The 13,926-nt window shown below is 32.7% G+C and overlaps 1 protein-coding gene across 8 annotated transcripts in view; it reads right to left on the reverse strand.

Annotated features, from left to right (window-relative positions):
- Positions 1–13,926, reverse strand: part of LRRC7 (leucine rich repeat containing 7) — a 618,288-nt gene that overhangs the window by 271,787 nt on the left and 332,575 nt on the right. For all 8 annotated transcript variants that reach the window (XR_005215335.1, XM_037826923.1, XM_037826929.1 and 5 more), the window contains exons 6-7: positions 10,171–10,260; positions 7,033–7,089 (exon numbers count right to left, since the gene is read on the reverse strand). Coding sequence is in view for 7 of the 8 variants with exons in the window: in XM_037826923.1 (XP_037682851.1) it covers positions 7,033–7,089; positions 10,171–10,260 (147 nt within the window). In the remaining variant the exon portion in view is untranslated. The remainder of the gene's footprint in view (positions 1–7,032; positions 7,090–10,170; positions 10,261–13,926) is intronic.

The raw sequence follows: 13,926 nt of genomic DNA on the forward strand, positions 1-13,926 counted from the left end.
TTAGTTAACAAGACAGAGTCTTTGCTGTTGTGAATCTTAGGAAAATATAAGTTTGATATGTTAGAAGGAAATATAACAATTACGTTCTTATCATGCAGTATAATCTGGAGTGTTTTTAAATATAAAGTGCCATCATTATCACTTATTTCTTTTGAATTAAAAATATAGCACAAGGTGAGAAGAAATAAAGAAAATACCTGGTTCTAAGTGCAATTCTCTAAAACTAGAAAGCATTAATATGTTCATCTTTGGTTAGTTAGCTTGTAATATTGTCACTTTTGATAAAGATAATATAAAATGGAGAAGGTACCATGGGTCCTGCAAAATGGCCATGCTGCATAAATTGATATACATTTGTAAAAATGTAAGGATATATGATTATAAAATCACGTTATCTAATTATTAATTAACAAAAACAGAGTTAATTCAAACATCATAAAGCTACTCTATAAGCTGTGCCTGACAATGGAATTTTTTGTTACATTTGCACTAGGAACCTATTGATATATTTCACTGAAATAACAAGAGAGTACCATAATGCCAAATGAGATAAATTCATTAATAGGACACTGAAATGAGAATAGAAAATGGCTTAGTCACACCTGTCCAGTTCAGGATACACATCAATTTGTGAATTTTCTTCATTATATTAACAATGATAAGTGTAAGCAAAATAAGTAACAAAGGGAGGTATATGCAAAAAAACCATTAAAAGTACATTATATTTTAGATGAGTCTACCCATAGAGTAAACTTACTTAAAAAGAATAAATGAGCTTATATGAAAATTGAAAACATATTATTTGGAAATGAGTACTTTAGATATTTGAGTCATAATTATGTATAGACTATTAATTGCCACTAAAGATAGGTAAGAAAATACATATGTAATACATATAATTATAGAACCTTTTGCACAAAAATGCTGATTTTTATAAATATTTAAGCATTTTGGCACACAAATGCAAATTCTTCCAGCTCTCAGTATTTACAAGCATTTCAGAAATGAAGCTGATAATTTCCTTGGGTTAACAGTGATTTTAATTTTTTTTATTTCTTAAGGATTTATCTTTGAAAATAGTTTTCAAAAACAAGTTTTATGTTGAAACAAACTTACAAAAAAAGTTGCAAGAACTGAACAAATACCTTTTTTTCTTTTTCTGGATCCATTTGAAAGTAAGTTGCCAACCTGACGATGTCCATTACCTCCAAGTAATTTAAATGTGTATTTCTTACAAACAAGGATATTCTTACATAAACACCCATTCAAATCAGGAAATTAATATTGATAGATTAAGATCATTAAATCCTCAGACCCTACTCAAATTTTACCTGTTATCCCATTAATGTCTTTTTTAGCAAAAGATGCAGTTCAGAATCACATTGATCTTAGTTATACTGTCTCTATAGTCTGCAATCTGCCATAGTCCCTCAGTCATTTCTTGACTTTCATGACCTAATGTCTCTCATTAATAATGCTTTAATGTAGCCTGTGGTTTTAATTTCTATCTATAATTCAAGGAGAATTTTTATTTTTCTTAGAGGATTTCAGATAAGGTATAAGGCATTGGTGCTTTTTTTGTGAGTATGTGCTTTTGTGTGTGTGTGTAAGTGTATGTGTGTCTTCAAGCATTCACAGAGGGAGAATACTACAGAGTTTTTGAACTTTCCCTTGTAGGGAGAAATCACCTTAACAAAAACAGTGATGTCTAAGGAATAAAATCATGCAAATAATAGATACACTATTAACTAGTTCTCAAATACACTTAGTTTGGTATTTTCAAAGTATCATAGATGCTTTCACTTGAGAAATTTTCCTTTAAATTATTCCTTAACGATTTTTATCAAGAGTTAAAAAATCTTCATAGATGATAATGAAATACAATCCTACTAACAATCCAAAGGAAATTCTGCCCAGTAAAATGTTCTCTTCTTGAATGAACACACTAGAAATAATTGCATGATTAACATTATCTATTTGACAAATATGGTCCCATAAGGGAGGAGGGGGCTCTCTTTTTTGGTGCCCTTTCATAGCATAATAAGGTATTTTAATGTGGCTTATTTTATACAAAGAGCAAAATATTCCAATTCTAGATGAAAATCAAAATGTGAAAAATCACAATGGGCCATGAATATATCGGAAATAGATAAAATTGGAAGTTTATAAGTAACACTTTTCTAGATTCCATAGTTTTATTCAGATTCTCAAGAGTTCATGACTCTATGAGGTTGAGAGTCACCACTTCAGACTTAACCTTCATCTCTCCACTTTGAACCCCTTTTTCCAACAACTTATAGTACCTTATCCACCAAGCTCATGTGTTTTTCCCCTTTTTGGATTTGTTCACCAGACTTCACCCTATTTGTTGATATTTTTCCAGCAAACCAGCTGAACAATGTTTGGAATATTCCTTTCTCAGTCAATATTTTATAACAGCAGACTGAGAAATCTTACTTCATGCATTGTGTATCCAGACCAGACATGAATATTATTAGCTTGGTTATTTTCTTCTCATATTACTTCATATTTTCACAATTATCACAGATGCATTTTTTATATCATATTTAGTTCAGATTGAAACAAGGTTCCTTATAGCTTTAATAAATTATTAATAAATAAGACCATATCTTAACTTTAAAGTACTAGAAACATTCTCATAAATACAGAACAGTTTTATTTAAAAAATAAAACCCACCATTATTGCCTGCCAATTACATGCTGTTATATTACTTCTCTGGAAGTGGTTCCTAAATTTCACATTAAAAAGCTGTTCTCATCCCTTTATTTTATCTTGAAATATATTCTTGACTAAATTTATCATATTTTAATTAAAAAGCAAAAAAAAGTATATAATACTTTTAGGTTTTCTTTAGTTATTATTAATAATAATTTCTCTGATTCAAGATTATCTTTGTTTCCTTGTCATGCTTTATTTATTATGCATAACTTGAGATCATCTGAGTATGTATGTATGTCTAGATTTAAAATTCAAGGCTGAGCTATCAGCCTTGGAGAGCTCCCAATGATTTATCTATGCCTGATTCCAGTGTTCACTGAAGACTCATATGATTATAATAATTGACTTTCTGTAAAATTTTCTTGAGGAAAAATTATCAAGTGACACAAAATACCCAGGTAACATTATAGTATTTCTTAATGTGAAAAAATAAATCAGTATTTGGGTTTGTTTATTGAGTGCCTACTGTGTGGCAGGCACTCTTTTATACATTGGAGATACAGCAGTGACAAAACATGTAAAAGCCTCTTCTTAACAGAACTTATATTCTCTGGGAGAGAGAATCTCCAAGTAAGCAAGGAGTCAACATAATTCAGAAACTGTAAGTGCTAAGAAAAAAATTAAACCGTTAATGAAATGGTATAAAAGCCAAGGGGAGAGGATTCAATTTTACATGGTGTCATCAGGAAAGGCCTCTTAGGAGGCCACCTCTGAAGTAAGATTGGAATCAAAAGGAAGATGTAGCCACACAAAGAACTGTGGTAAGAGCAACAGGCAGAGAAACAGCCAGTACAAAGGCTCTGAAAGGAAGACAAACTTGTGTTCTGGAGGAAGACTAGCAGAGAAAAAGAGTTCTGGAAAAGGGGGAGAGTTGTACCAAATAAGGACTCAGGGAGAGTTGTACCAAATAACGACTCACCTTAATTTGACTCGCATGAGTCAGCCTCTGGAATCTGATGCATTCTGCTATAGTGCCTAATTGAATTTCCAGACCTGCCATGTTGAGACCAGACCTGGTGTGGCCTGGAAACCTCTATGATGGCCCCCAATGATTCCTGCCTCCTAGTAGTCACACTCTCATGTAGTTTCCCTCTCACATCCACCATGCTTGGTCTGGGACCAATACCATGCCGCAGGATTGATGGTATGTTACTTCTAAGGTTATAAAAAGGCCACAACTTTTGTCTTTGGTGCTCTTGCTCTTTCTCTCAGATCACTTGCTCTGGGGAATCAAGCTGCCAATTTGTAAGCAGACCTGCAGAGAAGCCCAAAGGGCAAGGCAATGAAGCCTCCAGGCTGTAGCTAGTGAGGAACTGAGACCTGCCAACAACCATGTGAGTGAGTTTGGAAGGAAATTCCCCAACTCACTCAAGCCTTGATATGACTGCAGCCCAGCTGACAGTTTGACTGCAACCTTGTGAGACACCCCGCTAACCTGCTCCTGGATTCCTGAACCCCCAAAACCTTTCAACTAACTAATTAACTACCAACCAACGTACTAACTAACTTCCCAAGGCTCGGTTTTATCTTGCCACCTAGCATTCATGTGAGCTCTCTACCATCCCCACATTTTCTGATTACCCTTGAAAAATATAGTTATGAAGATGATTCTGCTATGACGAAAAAGTGTATCATGGAATCTAAAGGCTTTTCTGTTTGGTTGTCTAGATTTTCATATACTCAGTGTCCTCCATTTTTGCAAATAATCAAGACTTGACTGTTTCAATGATTTTTAAGAAAATGAGTACCTGAGGAATTTAATTTTCTAACTCATTCATATATCAAGAGGAATAATTACAAAGAAAAATGTAAGAAAATTTACAATATTAATTTCTATTTAGTAACTAAAACAATTGGTCCTAGAATCTGCATGCATCAGAATGTCTCTATCCGTCTGCTAATTGAATGAACATTTTAATACATATTCAACTATAATTCTTATGTATTTTATTTTATTTTTTAAAAAATTTTTGCACAGGCTGCCAGGCATATAAACTTTAAGAAGGAAAATGAAAAGACGAGAAAAAAAAAAGAAAAGGAAGATAAAAAAACAACAAAAAACAAAAAAACACTGACAACTACAGCATCCTATTTGTATCCCCAAGGAAATCTCTTCTAAGAGTACATGTAAAACTAAAACTGCTTTCCCTAAAACTTCATTTCTTCCTTTATTTTATTTGGAAGAACAAAATAAAGGATAGTAGAAAACCCTCCATAGCTGTAAGTGGTAGGTCTTGATGCTGATCCAAAGGTACTATGTAGTAGGGAATTACACATTTTATTATTATTCAAGACAGAACTTCTTTCCACAATTCTCATTCCATCAACAACAAGACTAAAATAGAGTTCTCCATATTTTATGCCTATTCTTAGTTTTTCAGAATTTTGTCCATAACTTATGATATGAACCTACTATATGTTAAAAATGACTTTGAGAATGTTTCTTAAAATATAAAAGTTATAACAGGTTCACAAGTTATATGTGCATAACAGTCTATACAGGAGACCCAGAGTAATTTCCATAGATCTTTAGAATGTTTTTGATGCCAAACACATTTTATACACATTATTCTACTTATTTTAGTTCTGTTTAATACTGGGTCACAGTGTCAAAGCTTTCAGAACACCCATGCACCGTTTATGAGCATTTTTACGTATTACTCTGAACCACTCACACAGCTTTCTCATAGTGAGCCCATATTGCCAATTTATGTCAGGTCCAATTTTATTTTGACATCAAAGCCACTCTCAGAGAACAGAGAAAAGAAGGATACTCCCTCACACAGTCAATGTATTCTCCTTGACCTAAATATATTTAGATGAAAGTGACAAGTGCTCTTTCACCATAGCTTAGCTTCCACTTAACCATCTACATTGCAGCAAACAAAAGCATTGGAGATGGAAATGGTGGCACTAGTGGCCTTTGCAAGAGATTAATACTTGAACAACTAACAGTCTTAACCTTGTTCCCACATCTGTTTATGTCCCTAGCCTGGGTGAGGCATCTCTGGTTAGGCCCATGCAGAATGCTTTATCTTAAAGAAAGGCATTGATCAAAAGTACAGGGCATCGAGATATAGACATATTTCTTCCTTTCTAAGTTTTCTCTTTGTCTTCCACTTATGGAAGAATGAATAAATGTTTACTTAACATGTATATATTTAAATGGACTCCAAACCAAATTTGAAAGAGTTATATTGCATTGACAGAATTTTCATATGCAAAATGTACTTGAAGGTATTTTCATCGATACATTGGTAAAAAAGCAAAACAAGCAAATTCAATCTAGTTTGTTTAGGAAAAGAATTTAAAAAGTAAAAATAAAATTTTGTTTTGGTTTGGCAGAGATCTCTAAGAAGCAAAAATTAAAATTCTGTTTTGGTTCAGCAGAGATCTCTAAGTCCTGCTGATATATTTGAAAAATTAATCACTATATTGACATATTTCTGGGTTATTGCAGGAGGCTGGTAATCTCAATACAGTGCTTTCAATAGTTCAATTATGCTTATATACAAGCTAGATTAATTTATTTGAGTAAAAACAACTCTTCACCTTAAATAATTTTTGAATTCCAAAAAATAATTATTTCTGTACAGCACAAATATTAAACAAGAAAAAGGCAATGTGATATGACACAAAGCATTTTATTAAATTCAACATTGCATAAATTTGGGGGTGTGTTTTTTTATCTTGACCTTTTTTTTTAGTTAGAGAAGTTGTAGGTTTACAGAAAAATCATGCATAAAATACAGAGCTCCTGTATACCACCCTATTAGAGGGCTTGGTTTTTAGTATAGAAAATCCTGAACTTCTATACAAACCAGATTTTAAACAGACTAGTAAAAGGGAGAGTTGGAATGAAAGTATAAATACATCTTTCTGCCCAACCACTTTAGGATTTTTTTGACATATGAATCTCTGATTTGTGTCATTTAAATATTTTTCTGAAAAATTTTGGCATATTCTTGATTTAAAAACTGAAAAATACAACAATCCACAAATTAACCTTCTTCTTAGATTGAACCATTTGAAATTTTGAAACTGTTATCACTTTTGAATGATAAAAATAGCAAGTTCCTATGTTTAAATGCAATAATTTCCTGGTGTGCATCTTCAGCTACGAGAAGAACCTTAAATGGACTCTTTCTCACCTTTATTTGTAATGATAGTTTTATAAGGCAGAATACATTCTTATTTAAAATGCTTCTCATTGTATATTGAACTTTTCTGCCTCTAGCCAAAACAAAAATAAGTAGTCAGTTTTCCATTTCAGAAAATACAGAGTCACTTACTTTGGTAGAGTTTTCAAGTGATTTTCTCTTAACTCCAAGATCCGCAATTTGACAAGTCTACAGAAACAAATTTAAAAATTGTTTCAAATGTTGAGTACATTATCATTATCATTATCCAAACAATTATGTCCCAACAACTATGTACTACGGTTAAGGATTTTAAATGAAAATACAGATGGATTACGAGGAGGGTTGTATCAACATTGGCTAAAGATAAAATATCACCTTAATATTAAAAAATAATATCTTTCAAATAATATCATTAATTCCATGTGTCCTAAATTTCATATATTTTATAAAATAATTTTGTACTGGTGTTTCATTTCATGCATTCAACGGGCATTTGCTGAATATCTACCAAGTACCAGGTGTGTTCAATGGAACATGGCAAAACTCCCTCAAGAAACTTGTAAAGCAAATATTATAGCATAGTGGTAAAAATCTTGGACTTTGTGGTCAGACAGATCTGGATGAGATCCAGATCCTTCATATTCTATCTTGGTGACAGAGCGTAAATTAATTTACCTGTCTAACTTCAGTTTCCTTATCTGTAATAAATACAAAACAGCACCAAATTTATATGGTTTTGAATGTTAGATAATGCTAAACATTAACATTAGTTTTAACATATCATAAATTACAATAAACGTTAGCTTTTAATATTATTATTAATTACACAAGGAGAGAAGTGCTATAATTACCACATTTCACTGACTCTAAGATGCACATTTTAACATTTCTGAAATGGGTATGCATTTACAAATCTATGGCATCATCTATGTCCTATGACAATACTCAGATTGGGTAAATCATGTGACGGGGATGAGAGATGTTTATAGTTTCTGTTGCTTGGGTAAATCTGTAATTAGGAATGCGTTTTACATTTAACAATTTGTTAAGATTTGCAGTCTGGGACATACTCTTATTATTCATGTCTATACTGGGTTTTAAAATGTACTAGGTTGAGGCTATTTTAGAATAAATATTAATTTGATTCTCTAAATTCCTAATTTGGGGGAATATTTCACTTACATTCTTTCATATTTACTGTACTTTTAGGTATTCACCTAGGTCCTTTCTGTTTTGCTTCCTATCAAATTGTCAATTAATCTTAATCTCTATATGAAATACAGTTATCAGTTCTTTAGAGCATGGATTTTTCACTAGTAAAAGAAGTTTATGCCTCAAATCATCTCAACATTTGTACTAGTACGATGATATTTTGTGACTGATTTTGGCATTTAGGAGCATGGAATTCTAGGGCTCAGATGGGACCTTAAACTGCCCAATTGAAGGTTAAAAAAAAACCTTTTAGACTCTTAAAATAAAATAGAGCATATTTTGGCAGACAACTTAAAAAATTGAATTTTTGTAATTTCAAGTGGTTTGGTTTTGGTATTGTTTGCCCCAATTTTTCCTCACTTCAGGACTACTAAAATGCTCAAGACAAAACAATGTGTCTCAGGTATGTTCTGATTTGATAAATCGAAAGTGTGTAGTTTTGTGGTCGGTATCAGAAGGATCATACTAGTTTATTTGAATGAATGATGATATGACAGCTCTGCTCTTTTGAAGGTTCATGAATTTAAAACCTGCCCAGGGTATTTTGTGTCCATAAGGGTTGTGATACCATGATCTGCCAAAAAAATAAATAAAGGAATCTGGGAAATGTTGCCAATATATTCTCACTACATAAACGGAAGCTGCTATATGTTAAGTGGTTCCATTATTCCATTGAGTTCTTCTAATATTCTACATGAGGAAACAGATGGGTGTTGAGTTATAGCCATACTGTTAATTGAATAATTTCAAAAATGATCATTTAGAAAAATGCAGTTGACAATGAACTTAAAATATCCTAGCTTTTAAGATACATCTGTTATGCAAAAATTATAGTTCATTTTAGAAAGGCTGGAAAATATTGAAAGATATAAGATGAAAATAAAAATCACACATAATTCTACTTCCAAAGGAACCAGAATTTTATCTCATGCATATTCATATTCATATTGGAAACACAGTATACATATTTTGTTCCAATATGCTTTTATATATATCACAAGAACTGAAAAACACATTTCTGTAAGCCAAAATTACAAATTGTACATACTATTGTCATATTGATGTACCATAATATATTTAACAAATCTCTTAGACTGATGTGTACTTCCACTTTTTTCACATTACAAATAATGTTCTGATAAACAACCTTGTCCATAAATTCTAGCATGATCTCAAGATAGTGTGATATGTTTCTAGAAATGAATTACAAAGGTAATGGATGAAAAAATTTTCAAGGCCTTTAAAGCATACCGTCCTACATAAAGGTCATAACATTCTATAATCTCACAGCAGTATGTGAAGTTAACTCTTCCCTCACCCTCTATAAACAGTTTTTTGCTTATATGCTAGAAGACAAGGCCCTTTATTGTGGTCTTGCATTGTTTTTATTATTTGTGAGAATAAACATTTTCATGTGTTCATTAGCCATTTACATGTTTTATTAAGAATTGATTATGCAAGTCATTTTTTCTAATGAGAACTCTATCTTCCTATTAATTTGGAAGAACTCTTTATATGTTAGGAATCTTAATTGTTTATCTTTTATTATATTTTAAATAATTTTCTGCTTTGTTTTACCTCAAATTTTAAAGTTTTCTTATTTTATTTTTAAAGTATTTATGTAACCAATCAAGATAACCTGGGCAGAAATTAAATATTTGCATTCTGTAGAATGCTACTGATATAAACCAAGCTCTAATGATATTGATCCAGATGTTTCAGAGACAGAAAAAAGTATTTACGTAATAAAATCTATTTATTTATTCTATGCACATAAAGACCCTTTCCAACCCAGTAGCCATAAATATTCATCTCTTTTGTTTTTCAGATCATTCTTTGGTTTTATTTTTTACATTTAACTCTTTAATTTATCTAGAACTTATTTGACAATTTGTGCACTGTAAAGACCTAATTTTATTTTTTGCAAAAAGTTTTACAATTAATAGACCCATTTATTGAATAATAACGAGGCCTCTTTTTTCATAATTGTCACTTTTGAAGACTCACCAGCTGGATCTGCTAAAGTACTTACCTAAAGTGAAATGAATTTGTGCCATTTAAACTTCTTATTCTTACCTTCCAAAATTAGCTGGAAGAAATTCCAGAAAGGCGTCATTCAGGTAGAGCTGGGTCAAGTTTAGAAGCTGTGTGAAGCCATCAGGGAGTCTAGAAAGAAGTTAAAGGTTTAGTCACTACATCAATGTTGCTATGGAAACAAAACAAAGACATATATCCCTAAGGAGGAAAAATAGAAGTGTAACACATTTTCTAACTCTCCTTTGCTTTAACAGTAATGGAAGAATTTATTGAGCATGTTGTTACAGCTTGAAAATTTTGCCTGTTATTAAAATAAATGGTATTCACCTAACTCCAACACTGCTCTCATGGGCTGAGATTTATGTCACTGCCAAAGTATGTGGCATCATCTCTTATTACTGCCTTAAACATCAGTTGAGTGATTCTTATGGAAATTTCAACTTGTATGCCATGTTTTATAATTTGAAAATTAATGCTGTTTCTCAATAGAATATTCACAAAAACAGTCATGCAAGAATATCTACTTGCTATTCACCTAATCATTAAAATCTGTCTAAATGTGTTACAGTGATGATGACAGTGCCCAATGTGAAAAGGAAAGGAGTATTTTACCCCCTTAACTGATAATTTATTAAATGCAGGCATAACACATATATACATAATGATTAAAATTGGTCTTATTCATGTTTATTGAGAATTAGAAAGAACATTGATATAATAATTAAACAGGATTCCAAAGGTTAAAAGAGACATTTAAAAAATTGAGAAAGAATCCTTCAGGTGAGTTTTACAAATTAAATAAAATACTTATTTGAAATATTTAAATATTTTCTTTCACCAAAAATATTTAACTAATGAATTATTTCAGGAGATGTTTTCTCAGAAGCATATTGAATATTTTTCCTGTGATTAAATTTCTCTTAAAACATTTGTAAATGCCTTTATCTAATCTAGTCCAGACCATATTATTTTATAAAATACTTCAAAATAGCCTTCAAATTTTATTTCCCCCCAAGTTACAACTTATCTCATTCCTTGCATTTACTGATAAATTTATTTAAAGAGCTACCTATACTCACTGCTTTTTGCTACTCCTAAAGCCACTGTTTTCTAGCATTTTCCCCAACTCTAAGCTAAATTTACACTCACCAAAGCCTCCAATGCCCTCTCAATTCCAGTAGCTTCATTTCATTTCCTATCCACACTACAAAACAACAGTTGCCATCACAGACTGTTCCCTTCTTGACTTCTAGTACTCCGCCTTTGCCTGCTTCTCCTACTCCTGAGACATTATATCTGAGTTTCATTCTGTGGTTTCTTTTCCTCTGCCCACTTGACTGTTACAAAATGTTTCTACATACAAAACAATATGTGTGTACCCACCATAAAACTTAAGAAGTGGAGCCAGGACCTTTCAAACTGAGTGTTCCTCCCTGACTGCATCCTCCTATTTGCCCCATTAATTCCTGAATGATGTTAACTCTTCTGCTTCCCAAAGAGTTTTATTACACCTACTCAAATACTATTTTAAAAAAATCATCCATATTTATGTAGTTTATTGTAGCATATTATTCCTTTGTATGGATAAACCACAATATATTTACCATTCGTCTTCCAATGAACATTACAGTTGTTTCCAGATTTTTGTTTGTTGTGCTATTACAAGCATTGATTCTGTGGACATTTTTGAACATATAGGCTGGTGTACATGTACAAGAGATTATGTCAATTATACCTAGGGAAGTAACATTACTGGGTATGCAAGTCTAAGTTTACTAGAGATAGCCAGATTTCACTCAAAGTAATTACCAATTTATACCCAAATGATAAGAATTTCTCTTTTCCATGCCTTCTCTAATCCTTGGTATTGTAGGCTTTTTTCAGTTTGCCAATTAGGTACGTGTAAAATAGTAATTATCTACATTTCCCTGATTAGCTATGAATAATATTGCAAAAGTGTATTAGCAATTTATCATTTCTCTGCTCTGAAATACCTGTTTATTTACTTCACCCATTTTTTCTTTTGGTGCCCCAGATGTTGTTGGTGTCTCCCCCAGATCCCCCAGCCTTTATCATTTTGGTGCACACTAGACCAACTGCTGCCTGCCAGCACCTTGTTCCTTGTTCCTTGCCCGAATGCTTTCTTCAGATGCAGAAACCTGCTCTGTTTATGCACACAGTGAGCCAGAATTTCAAGGAATTAACATCTCTAAGGAGGAGCCCTCAAGGAGTCACTAGCAGGAGCATAAATTTCTCAGCTCCCTTACCTCTTGTGTTTGATAACTCTGTGAAATGTGTTTTATACTGTTTCCCAGAGAGATTAAGGTTCATTTGTCCATAGTAGTAAATAGCTTGATACTACATTATAAGTATTTCCAAGGGATCATTTCCCAAATACACAGCTTGAAGTCTTTTCTATACATCACTTGTGGAGGAATCCAATCTAATACAATCAATGTTTTTATATTGATTCATAGAAATTCCTTATACATTCTCAGCATCCCAACCTTATATTGGGAATTTTTGCTTCAGATGTCATCTTCCAGTTTACATTTTGGAGCTGGATTGTGAATATGGTTTCACAGAGGATGTTTCAATACGTTTGTTTTAAAGAGATGGAGGATTCACAGAAGTAGGAAAGAAGGAGAAGGGAGGCAGAAGAAGAGTGAAGTTTTAAAAATGTACAAGTAAAAAGACATCTGACATGAAAAGATGAGTTTGAGAGGAAATACTTTATGTATGAGAGTTTTGGGAATTAAGATTTGAGAATATCAGTTGGAGATGGGTTTCAGGGAGTTTGAATAATGCTGACATTAAAGGGTTGAACATCATCACATAGGATAAAAATAATTTGATAGATCATTGTTTTCTCTCTGTTTCTCTTTGTTTTATTATATTAGAACTAACATTCTGATAATATGATAGTTTTTATGATAATGGCATAAATGTTAAATAAATTAGAATCCAAATTTAACTACTACCTTACTTTCATGTTTTCTTCAGTCCCAATAATTATTCAAAAGAAGGAAGCATTAAAAAATTTTCAAAAAGATTAATATCGCACATGTAAAATTAGAAGCATGTTAAGGCTATTGATGGGATAATTTATATTAAAATTGTCACCACTAATAAATAAGAAGGATTTTAAAACACTAATTTTCAAGTTACAGGAACAGTTTGAGCTATTCAGTGTCCCTCAATCCTCAGTTCCTCATGTGTACACTAAATACTATCACATTGTACTGTTTCTTTGACCAAAAAAATATTTCTTGAAGATGGCAGAGTAGGGAGCTCCAGGACCCAGTCTTCCCACCAAACAACTATTAAACATGCAGGAACAGTCTGAAACAACTGTTTTGAAACTCCAGTGTCCAGAAGAACACTGTACAGCATCCAGGGAAGAGCAAGAGAAAGAGGCAGATGAATTACAGTAAAGAACTATAAATTGCTCTCTCTGCATGCTGGCTACCGGTGCCCACCTCCCACTCTCCTAGCAGGCCACCACTGGGTCCGTACACTGACTCGGGAAAGTCCTTTCTGGAGTGACTCTCCTCCCATAATTTGCCCTCAAGGCAATGATACAAAAGTAAAAATCTACAGAACCAGACAGTCGGGGGAAAAACGCCAGCCAGCATCAAATACCTGGGAGAGTGAAGTCTGTCTCCTGGGAAACAGAGGGGACAACCAGACTTCTGTAACAACTAACAAGCAAAACAACTAATAAGCAAAAGCCCAGGATGAGACAGAAACCCAGAAAAACAGGGAAAACCCTGCACACTGCATTCACCTTGGGCA

The sequence above is a fragment of the Choloepus didactylus genome, chromosome 2, assembly GCF_015220235.1.
Source record: "Choloepus didactylus isolate mChoDid1 chromosome 2, mChoDid1.pri, whole genome shotgun sequence".
Classification (NCBI taxonomy): Eukaryota; Metazoa; Chordata; class Mammalia; order Pilosa; family Megalonychidae; genus Choloepus; species Choloepus didactylus.